This window comes from Panthera tigris, chromosome C1, assembly GCF_018350195.1.
Source record: "Panthera tigris isolate Pti1 chromosome C1, P.tigris_Pti1_mat1.1, whole genome shotgun sequence".
In the NCBI taxonomy this organism is placed as follows: domain Eukaryota; kingdom Metazoa; phylum Chordata; class Mammalia; order Carnivora; family Felidae; genus Panthera; species Panthera tigris.
Window position 1 is genome coordinate 140,688,845 of NC_056667.1, and position 14,313 is coordinate 140,703,157.

Sequence of the window (14,313 nt, forward strand, 5' to 3'; positions counted from 1 at the left end):
ACAATTGAAGGAAATGCTAGATTTCGGTTAAGAGTTATTAGAAATAAAAATGCATCTAAGAGATGGCCTGGATTAAATCCAAAGATCCGTTAGAAGGAAAGTAGATTGTGAAGAGAGAAGTTGACCTGTAGAGAGATATGTGGGAATCTGTAGGGCTCTCTTCTGCTTGTTTTGCATTTCTCAGTAGAGAAAGAGTCAAGTCATGAGCCAAGAAGGAGAATTGGGAAATAACTGTATGAGGTTTGAGAAGGCAGGAGAAGGCATGAGAGGGTCTTCCAGGAAAGTGGGAAAGAGAATGGCCCAGACAAATAGCATGTAGATACCAGGCAGAAGCAAAGGCCCATGCAAGGTTTGTGTTATGGACGAGTAGGAGACTGGTCAGCAAGGCTCTGTTTTCCTCTAGTTGTTTTCAGTTACACAAAGTACAAAGACAGATTGAGGGAAAGCTGGAGTCACCAGAGCAGGGTTTTTGTCAAGCAAGTAAGAAAGTAGGTAGGAAAGGGAGTAGGGAGTGCATAAAGGAAGGACTGTGGTGATAATAATTCATGGAATTTAGTTTCATAATGAGGGAAGAGAGGACTTTGAGGAAATGAGAGACAGTGAAGAAATGGCAGACTCGATGAAGTGAAGGTCCCATAAGGACTCAAAGGCCTAAGAGTCAGAGGATGAGAGGGGATGTAGCAGAGAGATAGGAGGTCAGAGAATGGGACTTTAAATATAAGCTTTTGTGGCAGGCAGAATAGCTCTCCCTTCCCAAGATGTTCTGTCCTAATCCCCAGAACCTATAAGTATGTTACCTTATGTGGCAAAAAAGGACTTTGCCCATAGGATTAAGTTAATGGCCTTAAAATGGGAAATTATGCTAGATTATCCAGGTTGGCCAGAGGTACTCACAAAGATTCTTAAAAGTGGATGAGGGAGGCATAAGAAAAAGAGAATCAGGGGTACCTGAGTGGCTCAGTCGGTTGGGCATCCAACTTCGGCTCAGGTCATGATCTTGAAGTTTGTGGGTTTGAGCCCAGTGTCGGGCTGTGTGCTGATAGCTCAGAGCCTGGAGCCTGCTTCTGATTCTGTGTCTCCCTTTCTCTCTCTGCTCCTCCCCTGATCATACTCTGTCTCTCTCTTTCTCTCTCTCTCTCAAAAATGAATAAACATTAAAAAGAAAAAGAATCAGAGAAAGAGATAGGACAAGAGAGAGATATAACACCACTGGTTTCAAAGATGGAAGAAAGGAGCCATGAGCCAAGGAATGTGAATGATTCTGGAAACTGGAAAAGGCAAAGAGATTCTTCCCTAGAGCTTCCAGAATGAATGCATCCCTGCTGACACCTTGGTTTTGATCCAAAAAGACCCATGTTGGACTTCTGAACTACAGATCTGTAAAATAGTAAGTTTGTGTTGTTTTAAACTACTAAGTGTGTTATAATTTTTTATGGCAGTGATAGATAGTTAATACACCTCCTAATCAGTTTCATGCAGGCTTAGACTTTGAGGAATTAAAGTATAACTCAAGATGACAAAGCATAAACAAGAAGAAACAGTAAACAGAAGATAGCTATTTTTCTAGAGAAATTAACTTAGTTGAATATTATTTAAGACTAGTATAACACTTATGTTTGTATGTTTTCCTGCCTACACCTAATATTTCTTTACATTCTTGTTCATGAAATTTTTTTCACTCTCCTCTTTCTTTCTTCATTTCCTTGTTCTTCTTTCCTCTTTCTTTCTTTTTCTTTCTTTCCCTCTTTCTTTCTTTCTTTCTCTTTCTTTCTTTCTTTCTTTCTTCTTTCTTTCTTTCTTTCTTTCTTTCTCTCCTTTTCTTCTTTCTTTCTTTCTCTCTCTTTTCCTCACCTCTGTAAGTTTTATTGGTCTTTATCTGAATCCCCATTTTTCAGTTTGTTTCCTTTGGAAGTCTCAATTGGAATTTAATAGGAAATTGAAGAGTATGAGTAAATTTGAAAAGTATAATGTACTCTAGTATATAAGGTATTATTATTTATGATGATGGTGATGATTAATGAAAATTCTCTAAGATTTTCTTGAAATTAATATTCAGACTTTAAAATATTTAAAATGATATTAAACGCCATCTATTACCACTGATCTAGATTCTCCTATATCTCAATAGTATAGTGAAAGAAGGATACACAGGGTCAGAGACAGGTTATAATGACTTCTGGAGATCTGATTGAATCATTTACAAACCTTTCTGAGGTAGGACATATTATAGTTATATTCTGAGATCTATAAAAATAATTGGACAGGAAGAGCTACAATATGTATAGATGATTGTGTGTGTGTGTGTGTGTGTGTGTGTGTGTGTGTGTGTGTGTGAATTATTGAGTGACATTGTAAAGCATTTTTTAAAACTTGATTTTCTTGGTGTGCCTGGGTAGCTCAGTCAGTTAAGCATCCAACTTCAACTCAGGTCACAATCTCATGGTTTGTGAGTTTGAGTCCCGCATTGGGCTCTGTGTGGACAGCTCAGAGCCTGGAGCCTGCTTTGGATTCTGTGTCTCCCTCTCTCTCTGCTCTTCCCCTGCTCACACTCTATGTCTGTCTATGAAAAATAAACATTAAAAGAAAAAAAACCAACAACTTGATTTTCTGTTTTCTTCAATTTAGCATCCTTTTGCATGTCTAATTTAGTATTCTTTAGTATTCTAATAGTAATTCTATTTTATTAGAACATTTTCAATTTAATACCTGCTCAGGTGTATTTAAAGATTTTTTTTCTCTATTTTTTTCTTTGTCATATTTATATGTGGATTTGGGAGATTCCTTTTTAAGTAATGCTTACTTTCAACTTAAGGTGATCTTTATATCAATATCATTCTCTGAAAATAAAACAAATGTACTGATGTTCATATATGTATACATTCAGTATTTTATTTAATATGACATTCAAGTTCAGATTTTTGGAAAGAATGTTTTATTTATTTTTTAAATTAAAAAAGTTTTTTTTAATGTTTATTCATTTATTTTTGAGAGAGAGAGAGAGAGAGAGAATGTGAGGGGGGGAGGGGCAGAGAGAGGCACACAGAATCCCAAGCAGTCTCCAGGCTCTGAGCTGTCAGCTCGGGTCTTGAACCCACAAACTGGGAAATCCTGACCTGAGCCAAAGTCAAATGCTCAACAGACTGAGCCACCCAGGTGCCCCTACTTACTTGTTTATTTATTTAAATGTTTATTTACTTTTGAGAGAGGTAAAGCACAAGTGGGAAGGGGGGAGGGACACAGAGAGCTGGAGACAGAGGATCAAAAGTAGGAACTGTCCTGACAGCAGTAGCCAGACATGGTGCCCAAACTCACAAACAGGATATCATGACCTGAGAGGAAGTTGGATGCTCAACTGACTGAGCCACCCAGGCACCCCTGGAAAGAACATTTTATGAAAAGGAAGTTTTTTAGAAATATACTTTACAACTGGTCTCCCTCAAAAAATTTTTTTCAGGTTCTGTTATTGTGAAGGCAAGTTGTTTTCATGTTTTGTGTTGCTTTAAAAATACTGAAAACATATATTCACAGCTGTTTAATCTCCTTTTGAACAAACGCCCAGCAAAGAAAACCACTAGAAGGTATTATATACCACAAAACCTAAGTGTATAAAAGCAAACTCCCTGAAAACAAGGCTCTTGGGCCACAACTCTAAGGCCATATCCTTAACAGTATTTATAAAATATAAAAAATAGTTTTTGAGTATGTATTTGACTGTCAAACAATTATAAATAGGATTATTACTTGCCTAAGGCTCAGTAACTTCATTGTATCTCATGATGTCCCCCAAAAAAGTTACACAATATTAGATTTAATTGAATCAAGATGTTCATTTAAGTTGAAATTACATGTAAAACATAGTACACAAATAACTATTCACATCATTTTCTGAAATTCTATTCCTGTTGCAGTGAATGGGGATCACTTACAGAACAATCTTAAAAGGGTTCTTTTTGTTTTTCTGTTTTAAAGTACCAAGTATTTTGTAATCAATATTCTGCAAGCACAAACAAGAACTCTTAAAATAACAGTATATTGATGGAGGTGAGAGCCTCCCATCTCAGAAGAAAAGCCAAAGTCAACCCCCAGACCCATCATGATGTGGCTCCCTCTTCTAACTCCCCCCAGCTCATCTCCTATTTCTCCCCTCACTCCCTCCACCACCGTCATCTGTACCCTAGCCACACTGGTGTACTTATTATACTTTGACACATTAGCATATTCCTGCCTCCAAGAGTATATTTCCATGGGCTGGAAATATACTTCCAGCAAAGACTGGAAAGACTCTCTTTAAGAGCAAAGACTCTCTCTTTGAGAGCAAAGACTTAGTTTCCTTTCATCTTCCTGGCTCTCCCATGAGTCCAGTGACTTCTAAAGTTCTAGGTTTTAAGCCCTGTTGATTGTAAGAACTTGCAAAATTCAGCCTCTCTGGTTTTCAAAGCCAAATGCTGTTCCCTCTGCCCGGAATACTCTTCCCAGATAGCCACCTGACTCACTCAATCACTGCCTTTAGATCTTCACCCAAAAATCACAATCTCAATGAAGTCTTCCTGGGTCTTTCATTTCAATTAACTTCTCCCTAAAATTTCATATCCCCTTTATTTTTCATATCTCCCTACTTTATTTTTATCCTTAGAACTTATTACTATTTAGCATACTACATAGTTTAATTGTTTACCTGGATTTGATCTCCCACTAGAATGTAAGCTCCATGAGAACAGTGATTTTGGCTGGATTTTTGTTTTCCACTGTTGTATCTGTAGGCCTTTGCAACGGAGACTGACATAGGGGATCCTTAATTAAGTAAAGGAATGAATTAGTATTAGTCTTTTATTTAGAATGAAATATGATATATGAAATATAATTAGCTTAAAAATCATAAAGCCAAGTGGAGAATATTAAGGGGGCTATCTATACATTCTTACTATATGCCAAGAGTTAAGTGATAGAGAATGTATGTTTTATATTTGTATCAGTTAGAGTTCAATCAGGAGACAGAAACCATAAAGAAATCTGAACGGGGAAACTGTAATACCAAGAATTATAGGGGTGTCTGGGTGACTCGGTTGAGTGCCTGACTCTTGATTTTGGCTCAGGTCATGATCTCAGGGCCGTGGGATAGAGCCCCCTGTTGGTTCGGTGCTGAACGTGGAGCCTGCTTAAGACTCTCTCTCTAGGGTCTCCTGGGTCACTCAATTGGGTAAGTGTCCGACTCTTGATTTTGGCTCAGGTCATGATCTCACGGTTCCTGAGTTCGAGTCTCACATTGGGTTCTGCACTGATAGCATGTAGCATGTTTCGGATTCTACTCTTTCTCCCTCTCTCTCTGCCCCTACCCTGCTTGTGCTCTCTCTCTCTCTCTCTCCTCTCTCAAAATAAATAAACTTAAAAAAAATGATCTCTCTCTAAAAAAAATAAAAGATTCTCTCTCTTCCTCTGCCCCCTCTCCCACTTGTGAGTGTGAGTGCACACACTCTCTCTCAAAAAAAATTTTTTTTAAAAACATATATAAAGACCCATAACAAAGAATTATTAACCACAACACGGGAGTGGAACAACAAGTGATTGACCAGTGGAAACTAAATATACAAGGAGATATAAGCAGATAAATGGAGCTGTCACTATCCCTACGACTGAGATAGAGGACCTGAGGAAAAGTGCCCCAGAAAACCAGACCTTGCTGGAGAGAATGAATTCTATGGTTCCTGGGTGTCAGAGAAGTCACTGTGGTGTAGTGTTGGTGGAACTTGCTAGGAAGCACCCTGCCTAGGGAACCTGTTCAAAAAGAGGTGTCTTGTGGAAGACCCTCAATGGCAAAATCATCTGAGGTGGTTGCCAGGAAAAGCTGGAGCTGCTGACCCGTTGTAGAAGCTGGCTGCTGAAGAAGCCTTGTGCAATGCAGAAACTTGCTGAGCAAGCACACTGCAACCAGAATGGAAAGCTCCTTCCTTCCATCTCTCCAGTGCCCTCTACTGACATAGCTTAATAATCTGCACTACACATAAAGGATACATTTTATTTTTTTATTTTTTATTATTTTTTTAATTTTTTTTTAACGTTTTATTTATTTTTGAGACAGGGAGAGACAGAGCATGAACAGGGGAGGGTCAGAGAGAGGGAGACACAGGATCTGAAATAGGCTCCAGGCTCTGAGCTGTCAGCACAGAGCCCAACGCGGGGCTCAAACTCACGGACCGTGAGATCATGACCTGAGCTGAAGTCGGCTGCTTAACCAACTGAGCCACCCAGGTGCCCCAAAGGATACATTTTAAAGGACTCATTTTCAGAGGCAAATAAGATAGTATTTGGAGCTGAGAAGCAATAAATAGAACACTGGCACATTTTCTATCTCCAAGAGTTATCATGGGGGACCCGCCTGGGTGGCTCAATTTGTTGAGAATCTAATTCTTGATTTTGGCTCAGGTCATGATCCCAGGGTCATCGGATTGAGCCTTGTGTTGGGCTCTGCGCTGAGTGTGGAGCCTGCTTAAGATTCTCTCTCTCTCTCTCTCTCTCTCTCTCTCTCTCTCTCTCTCCCTCTGCCCCCTTCCCCTGCTCACACTCTCTCTCTTTCTCCTAAAAAGAAAAAAGTTATTATGGGGACTTCCTAGGAAGATGGAGGAGTAGGAAGACCTTAAGCTCACTTCATACTATGGATACAACTAGATAACACATCAGTGTAAATAACCTAGAAAACAACCCAGGGACATAGTCGGTTAAGAATCCAACTTCAGCTTAGGTCATGATCTCATGGTTCATGGGCTCAAGCCCCGTGTTTGGCTCTGTGCTGACAGCCCAGAACCTAGAGACTCCTTTAGATTCTGTATCTCCCTCTCTCTGTGTTCCTCCCCAACCTGTGCTCTGTCTCTCTGTCTCTCAAAAATAAGTATTTTTAAAAAATTATAAAGAAAACAACCCAAAGACTAGTAAAATAGACAATCCCTAGCTAAATGTAGAGAAGAAGTCACATTGAAGAGGGCAGGAAGGGCAGAGAAAGGGTGGGGAGCTAAACAGACCTGTGGGACTGTCTGTGGGGTAGAGTGAGCCATGGTGCAGAGAGGGAAGGAAACAGACTCTAACACCAGGGAGCCCACACAGGGAACATGAATCTCCATAACATTTGGCTTTGAAAACCAGAGGGACTGAATTTTTCAAGTTCTTAAAATCAGCAAGGTTTAAAACCTGGAACTTTAAAAATCACTGCAGGGCACCTGGGTGGCTGAGTCAGTTAAGTGTCTGACTGTTGATTTTGGTTCAGGTCATGATCTCACTCAATTGTGAAATCAAGCCTGCATCAGGCTCAGCGCTGACAACACAGAGGCTGCTTGGGATTCTCTCTCTCCCTCTCTCTCTGCCCCTCCCCACTCATGTTCTCTCTCAAAATAAATAAATAAACATTAAAAATGTTTTGTTTTAGGGGCGCCTGGGTGGCTCAGTCGGTTAAGCATCTGACTTCGGCTCAGGTCATGATCTCATGGTTCATGAGTTCGAGCCCCGCGTTGGGCTCTGTGCTGACAGCTCGGAGCCTGAAGCCTGCTTCGGATTCTGTGTCTCCCTTTCTCTCTGCTCCTCCCCTGCTCACATGCTGTCTCTCTCTCTCAAAAATAAATAAAGATTAAAAAAAATTAAAAAAAATTTTTTTTTTGTTTTAAATCACTGGGCGCATGGGAGAGCCAGCAGTATGAAAGGAAGCTGAGTCTTTGCTCTTACAGAGAGAGCACAACAACCAGTCCATGGAGATATAGCATGGAAGCAGCACTTTGAAAAATGCCTGGGGTATACATGAAGAAGATGTATTGTCTAATCTCAGAGTCTGTACTAGATGGACAGGGATCATTGGAAAACTTCTCCAGAAACAAAGGAGCTGGCAGGTGCCATTTACCTTCTCTGCCTCCCTCCTCCCCCCCCCCCCCATAAACACATGGATACCTGCAGGAACCAATCTGGTTCCAACACCCCCTACCTAACTTACTAACAGTGAGCCCTACATCCTGCATTTTCCTATGGACCCACCCCCTCCAACCTGGTCTACCTCTATCCCTGGCAGCTGCAGGTTCCCTCCCACTAGAACCTATGGTGCTGACACCACACACCCTGCACTCTCATTGAACTTAAGTCCAGTGCTACCACATCTCTGGCAAATGCCTAGTCTGACTCAGCTTAAGCCCAAGGTGGCCCCAGAATGGCCCACTAAAAACAGGGAACAAACCTTGCCCACAACAGGCAAAGAGAGCCACTACAGGACCTCTTTCTTAATAAGTCCAGTACTTTCAAGAGGAGGAGATGTAGCTGACTTTCCTAACACATAGAAACAGACACAGAGATTTAGATAAAATGAGGAGACAGAGGACTATGTCCCAAATGAAAGAAGAGGACAAGCACAGCAAGAGGCCTAAATGGCACAGAAGATAAGTAATGTGACTGATAGAGAATTGAAAGTAATGATCATAAAGATACTCACTGGACTTGAGAAAAGACCCTGAACAAGACATAGAAAATAAACAAACAAAAAATCAAAGATGAAGAACTCTTAACTCAAAAATACACTAGATGGAATAAATAGCAGATTAGAGGAAGCAGAAGAACAGATCAGTGACCTGAAAGAGTAGTGGAAATCAATCAAGATGAACAGAAGGGAAATACACTAAGGAACTTCAGTGACCATCAAGCATAATAACATTCACATTACAGGGATCCCAGAAGAAAAAAGGAGAAAAAAGGGTACAGCAAATTTAGTTGAAGAAATAATAGCTGAAAACTTCCCAACCCAAGGAGGTCCATAACAAGACACACAGTAGTTAAAATAGCAAAAAGTAGTGATGATGAGAGAATTTTAACAGCAGCAAGAGAAAAGAAAACAGTTACATATGAGTGAAACCACATAAGGCTTTAAGCTGATTTTTCAGCAGAAACTTTGCAGGCCAGCATATTAAAAGTGCTGAAAGAATAACACCTGCAGCCAACAATGCTCTATCCAGCAAGGAAACCATTCAGAAAAGAAGGAGAGGTAAAGAGTTTCCAAGATGAACAAAAGTTAAAGGAAATCATGACCAGTATAGCAGCCCTACAAGAAATGTTAAAGGGGACTCTTCGAGTGCAAAAGAAAGACCAAAAGTAGGAGTGAGAAAAGTGGGAAGCACAAAAACAGTTAGATTAAGTATATCTCTAAAAATGAGTCAAGAGACTTACAAAATAAAAGGATGTAATATGACACCATATACCTAAAATGTGGCAAGGAGAGGAGTAAAGATTGGGTTCGGACATGAGCAACCATCAACTTAATATAGATTAAGTTGCTATGTGTTATATGCATAACATATCATATATAAACCTAACGGTAACCAAAACCCAAAAACCAGTAATAGATATGCACAAATATAAAGAGAAAGAAATCCAAGTATATGACTGAAGAAAGCCAATAAACTGTGTGAGACAAAGAGAAGAAAAAAATACAGAAAAACTACAAAACAACCATAAAACAAGTAACAAAATGATACAACTACATACCTATCAACGATTACTTTGAATGTAAATGGACTAAAAGCTCCAATCAAAAGACAATGGGTGATGGAATTGATAAAAAAAAAAAACAATCAAAAAGACCCATCTATATGCTACCTATAAGAGACTCATTTCAGACCTAAAGACAAGTGTAGATTAAAAGTGAAAGGATGGAAAACCATTTATCACACAAATGGAAGTGGAACAAAAGCTGGGGTAACAATATTTGTACCAAACTAAATAGACTTTAAAACAAAGACTGTAATAAGAGACAAAAAAGGACACTATATAATCATAAAGGGAATGATCCAACAAAACAACAATCCAACAATTACAACAAAAGATGTAACAATTGTAAATATTTATGCAACCAATATGGGAGCACCCAAATACATAAAGCAGCTAATAATAAACATAAAGAAAATAATCAATAGTAATACAAAGATAATAGGGGCCTTTAACACCCCAAAGATCATCCAAACAGTAAATCAACAAGGAAATAGTGGCTTGAATGACAAATGGGACCAGATGGATCTAGCAGATATATTCAGAATATTCCATGCTAAAACAGCAGAATATATACTCTTTTCAAGTGCACATGGAACATTTTCCAGAATAGATCACATGTTTAGGCCAAAACCAAGTCTCAACAAATTCAAAGAGATTGAAGTCATACCATGCATCTTTTCTGGCCACAACACTTTGAAACTAGAAATTAACCCATAAGAAAAAATGTGTAAAGAACACAAATGCATGGAGGTTAAACAACATGCTACTGAACAATGAATGGATCAACTAAGAAATCAAAGAGGAAATCACAAAATACATGGAGACCAAAGAAAATGAAAGCACAAAGGTCTAAAACCTTTTGGATGTAGCAAAAGCAGTTCCAAGAGGGAAGTTTATACCAATACAGGTCTACCTCAAAAGCAAGAAAAATCTCAAATAAACAACCCATCCTTCATATAAAGAGGCTAGATGAAGAAGAACAAACAGTCCAGAACCAGTAGAAGGAAGGAAATAATTAGGAAATAATCTAAAAGATTAGAGCAAAAATACAAGAATTAGAAACTAAAAAAAAGAAAACCAATAGAAGAGATCAATGAAACCAGGAGCTGTTTTTTTGAAAAAATCAACAAAATTGAGCTCTCCACCCAACGGCCACCCTGCCACCATCATGGACACAAGCTGTGTGCAGCCCTTCAAGCTGGCCAGGGTCACCAAGGTGCTGGGCAGGACCGGTTCTCAGGGACAGTGCACACAGGTGCGTGTGGAGTTCATGGACTACATGAGCTACTCTATCTTCTGCAATTTGAAAGGCCCCAAGCATGAGGGCAACATTCTCACCCTTTTGGAGTCAGAGCAAGAAGCTCAGAGGTTGTGCTGAACTTGTGGCTAGGTCCTTGATGTCTGGATCAACCATTCAGCTCACAGGGATGATCTGTAATTGTTAATAAAGTATTTATACTGTATGTTTAAAAAAAAAGCAAAGACCAACAAAATTGATAGACCTTTAGCCATGCTCATAAAAGAGAGAGAGAGAGAGAGAGAGAGAGAGAAGACCCAAATAAACAAAATCAGATATGAAGGAGGAGAAATAATAACTAACACCACATAAATACAAAGGAATATAAGAGAATATTATGAAAAGTTATATGCTAACAAATTGGACAACCTAGAAGAAATGGATACATTCCTAGAAACATATAATCTCCCAAAATTGAATCAGGAAGAAATGGAAAATTTGAACAGACCAACTACAAGCAATGAAATTGAATCAGTAATTTAAAAACTCCCAACAAACAAAAGTCCAAGGTCAAATGGTTTCACAGGTAAACTCTACCAAACTATTAAAGGAGAGTTAACACCTATTCTTCTCAAATGATTCCAAAAAATAGAAGAAAAAAGGAAAGCTTCCAAATTCATTCTATGAGGCCAGCATTACCCTGATTCCAAAATCAGATAAAGACACACACACACACACACACACACACACACACACACACACACACACACAAAGAGAACTACAGGCCAATATCTATGATGAACATATATGCAAAATTTCTCAACAAAATACTAGCAAAGCAAATCCAACAATACATTAAAATAACCATTCACCAGGATCAAGTGGGATTTACTCCTGGGATGCAAGCATGGTTCAATATGAACAAATCAATCAACGTGATACATCACATCAACAAGAGGAGGATAAAAACCACATGATAATTTTAATAGATGCAGAAAAAGCATTTAACAAGAAGCAAATTATTGTCTAAGCTTACTTTTAAAAAAAATTACTTTAAAAATTACTTTTTTTTTTTTTTACTGACAATTTAATACACCCTAGAAAGGATCTTAGTTCCGTTATTTGAATAATTTGGCTTTTGGTAAGAAATTGGATTTTATAAGAGATACAAGATGATATTTTATATATTAAGCCTAATATATATATTTTTATTTTTAATATAAAACTGTCAACAAACGATGTTGAGATTTGGTAGGATAGCATCGAAAGTTCTGTTCTAGGGGCTGAGGCTGGGCTGGAGCTAAGAGGGAGAGCACCTGCCCCAGCGCTGAGCCCCACCCATGGTGCAAGACAACAACTCCTGGAAGATCCAGTTCATAGTCCTGCTGCTGGAGTTGCCCATTGACCCCAAGCTGGTAGAGCAGATTCTCAGACACCGCCCCACCCCTGCCACCCTCATGCTGACCAGTGACCAGTCATCCCCAGAGATAGATGAAGACTGGACCCCCAACCTTCCTCTCAAGTCCATTTTGGCCATCTCTCCACAGCACTGGAAGAAGGTGAGGAGGACCACACCCACAATGAAAAATCCATCCCTAAAACTCAGAAGAGGGGCAGAGAGAAACCCATCACAGAGGAACCCTCAACCCATATGACACCATTGGATTCCCAGAGAGCCAACTTGGTCTCAGAGTGAAGAAGGTATCCCAGAATCAAGGCTGCAGTTGGGAATGCAGACACTGGATTTGTTTCTTTTTCTTCACTTTTGGGAAAAATCTCATTTTTAAAAAGTGATAAATTTGGGGCGCCTGGGTGGCTCAGTCGGTTAAGGGTCCGACTTCTGCTCAGGTCACGATCTCACAGTCCACGAGTTCGAGCCCCGCGTCGGGCTCTGGGCTGATGGCTCAGAGCCTGGAGCCTGCTTCAGATTCTGTGTCTCCCTCTCTCTCTGCCCCTCCCCCGTTCATGCTGTGTCTCTCTCTGTCTCAAAAATAAATAAACGTTAAAAAAAAAAAATAAAAATAAATAAATAAATAAATAAATAAATAAATAAATAAAAAGTGATAAATTTGGTGCTAAAGACAACAACAAAACCAACCAAACAACAACGAAAAGTTCTGTTCTGATCATGGAAATCTTGAATTACAGAAACACAAGTATGGAGTTCTCCTTTGTGGGGTAGGGTTATGAAGTTGCTACAACAGTATTTGGTTATATAGAGAGAAAATAATGATAATTCATAATTAGTTAATAAGTAAAAAATATTGAGTGGTTTCTGCTAGCCACAGTGATTTATCATGTGTACCAACATAGACTTAAAGTCTAATATGAGATCTGAGGCTAGTTTGACATATTTGTTGAAGCTTGTAATTGCTCTGGGACAAGGAAGTGTATTTATTTTGTTTCTCTACTGCCCTCCCCCAACAACTCCATCCACCTGCTCCATATTTTACTTCTTTTTTTTTTTTAATGTTTATTTATTTTTGAAAGACAGCAAGAGACAGAGCACGAGTGGGAGAGGGGCAGAGAGAGAGGGAGACACAGAATCCGAAGCAGGCTCCAGGCTCTGAGCTGTCAGCACAAAGCCTGACGTGGGGCTTGAGCCCCTGAACCATGAGATCATGACCCAAGCTGAAGTCGAATGCTCAACCGACTGAGCCACCCAGGTGCCCCTTGCCTCTTCTTTAAGGGATAGGTTTTATAGGCAATGTTTTTCTAATGAGTTAAGATCCATAGAGCATGGCCTAACATGTACATGCTTGCTTGTACAAAAAGAAAGATTTATATAAATCAAGGAAAAAAATCAATCTGTAATCTTATAGGCTCTGCTCCAAGTTAAAATGCCTAGTCTGTGGAGTCTTTCATCCATAGGAATTCTGGAACCATAGCTATTTGGGGGGTAGTTTCCTAAATTATATATAGTATATGAATTCTCATATCAAGATGTACTATAATCTGATTGTGTATAAGAGCTGCTGTATATTTTTCTCTAAAAGTAAATCTTACTTATTACGTTTGTAAGTGTTTTGATTAGAGATCCCAAAGACCACCTCCAGGTACAATGATTCACTAGGATGACTCATAGGCTAAAGAGTATAGGCAAGAGTATAGGCTAAAGAGTATAGGCAATATACTGTTTAGAACAAAACCAGTAAAGAGAAAAGGCACCAGGACATATTCTTGGAGAAACTGGACGCAAGCTTCCAAGGGTCCTCTCCCAGTGAAGTTACACAAGACATGCTTAATTCTCGTAGCAATGAGTTGTGACAAACATGTGTCATGTTGCCAAACATGGAAGTTCATTAAAGATTCAGTGCCTGGGGTTCTACTGGGGGCTAATCGTGTAGGCACCCTCTACCTGGCACATACCCAAATTCCACACTCTCAAAAAGAAGAGCAAGTATTCAGTAAAAAGCATATTATTCATACAAAAAATTCAGTAAGGCACCTTTATCAGTTAATGTTGGGAACCTTCCCAAAACCTAAGTTCCCAGATACCAGCTAAGAGCCAATCTCGCAAACGTGCCTTTTCAAGGATAGCAGTTCAGGCCTGCTATGTTGACTATTTT

General features: G+C 39.3%; 1 protein-coding gene and 1 pseudogene across 1 annotated transcript; both read left to right on the top strand.

Moving 5' to 3' along the window:
* The first annotated feature begins 10,675 nt into the window (after positions 1 to 10,675).
* LOC122240800 (40S ribosomal protein S28-like) lies at positions 10,676 to 10,885 on the top strand. Its single transcript, XM_042993892.1, has one exon. The coding sequence runs from the start codon at positions 10,676 to 10,678 to the stop codon at positions 10,883 to 10,885; it is 210 nt and encodes a 69-aa protein (XP_042849826.1).
* A 1,199-nt stretch (positions 10,886 to 12,084) lies between these two features.
* Positions 12,085 to 12,440, top strand: LOC102953954 (annotated as a pseudogene).
* Positions 12,441 to 14,313: the final 1,873 nt, after the last annotated feature.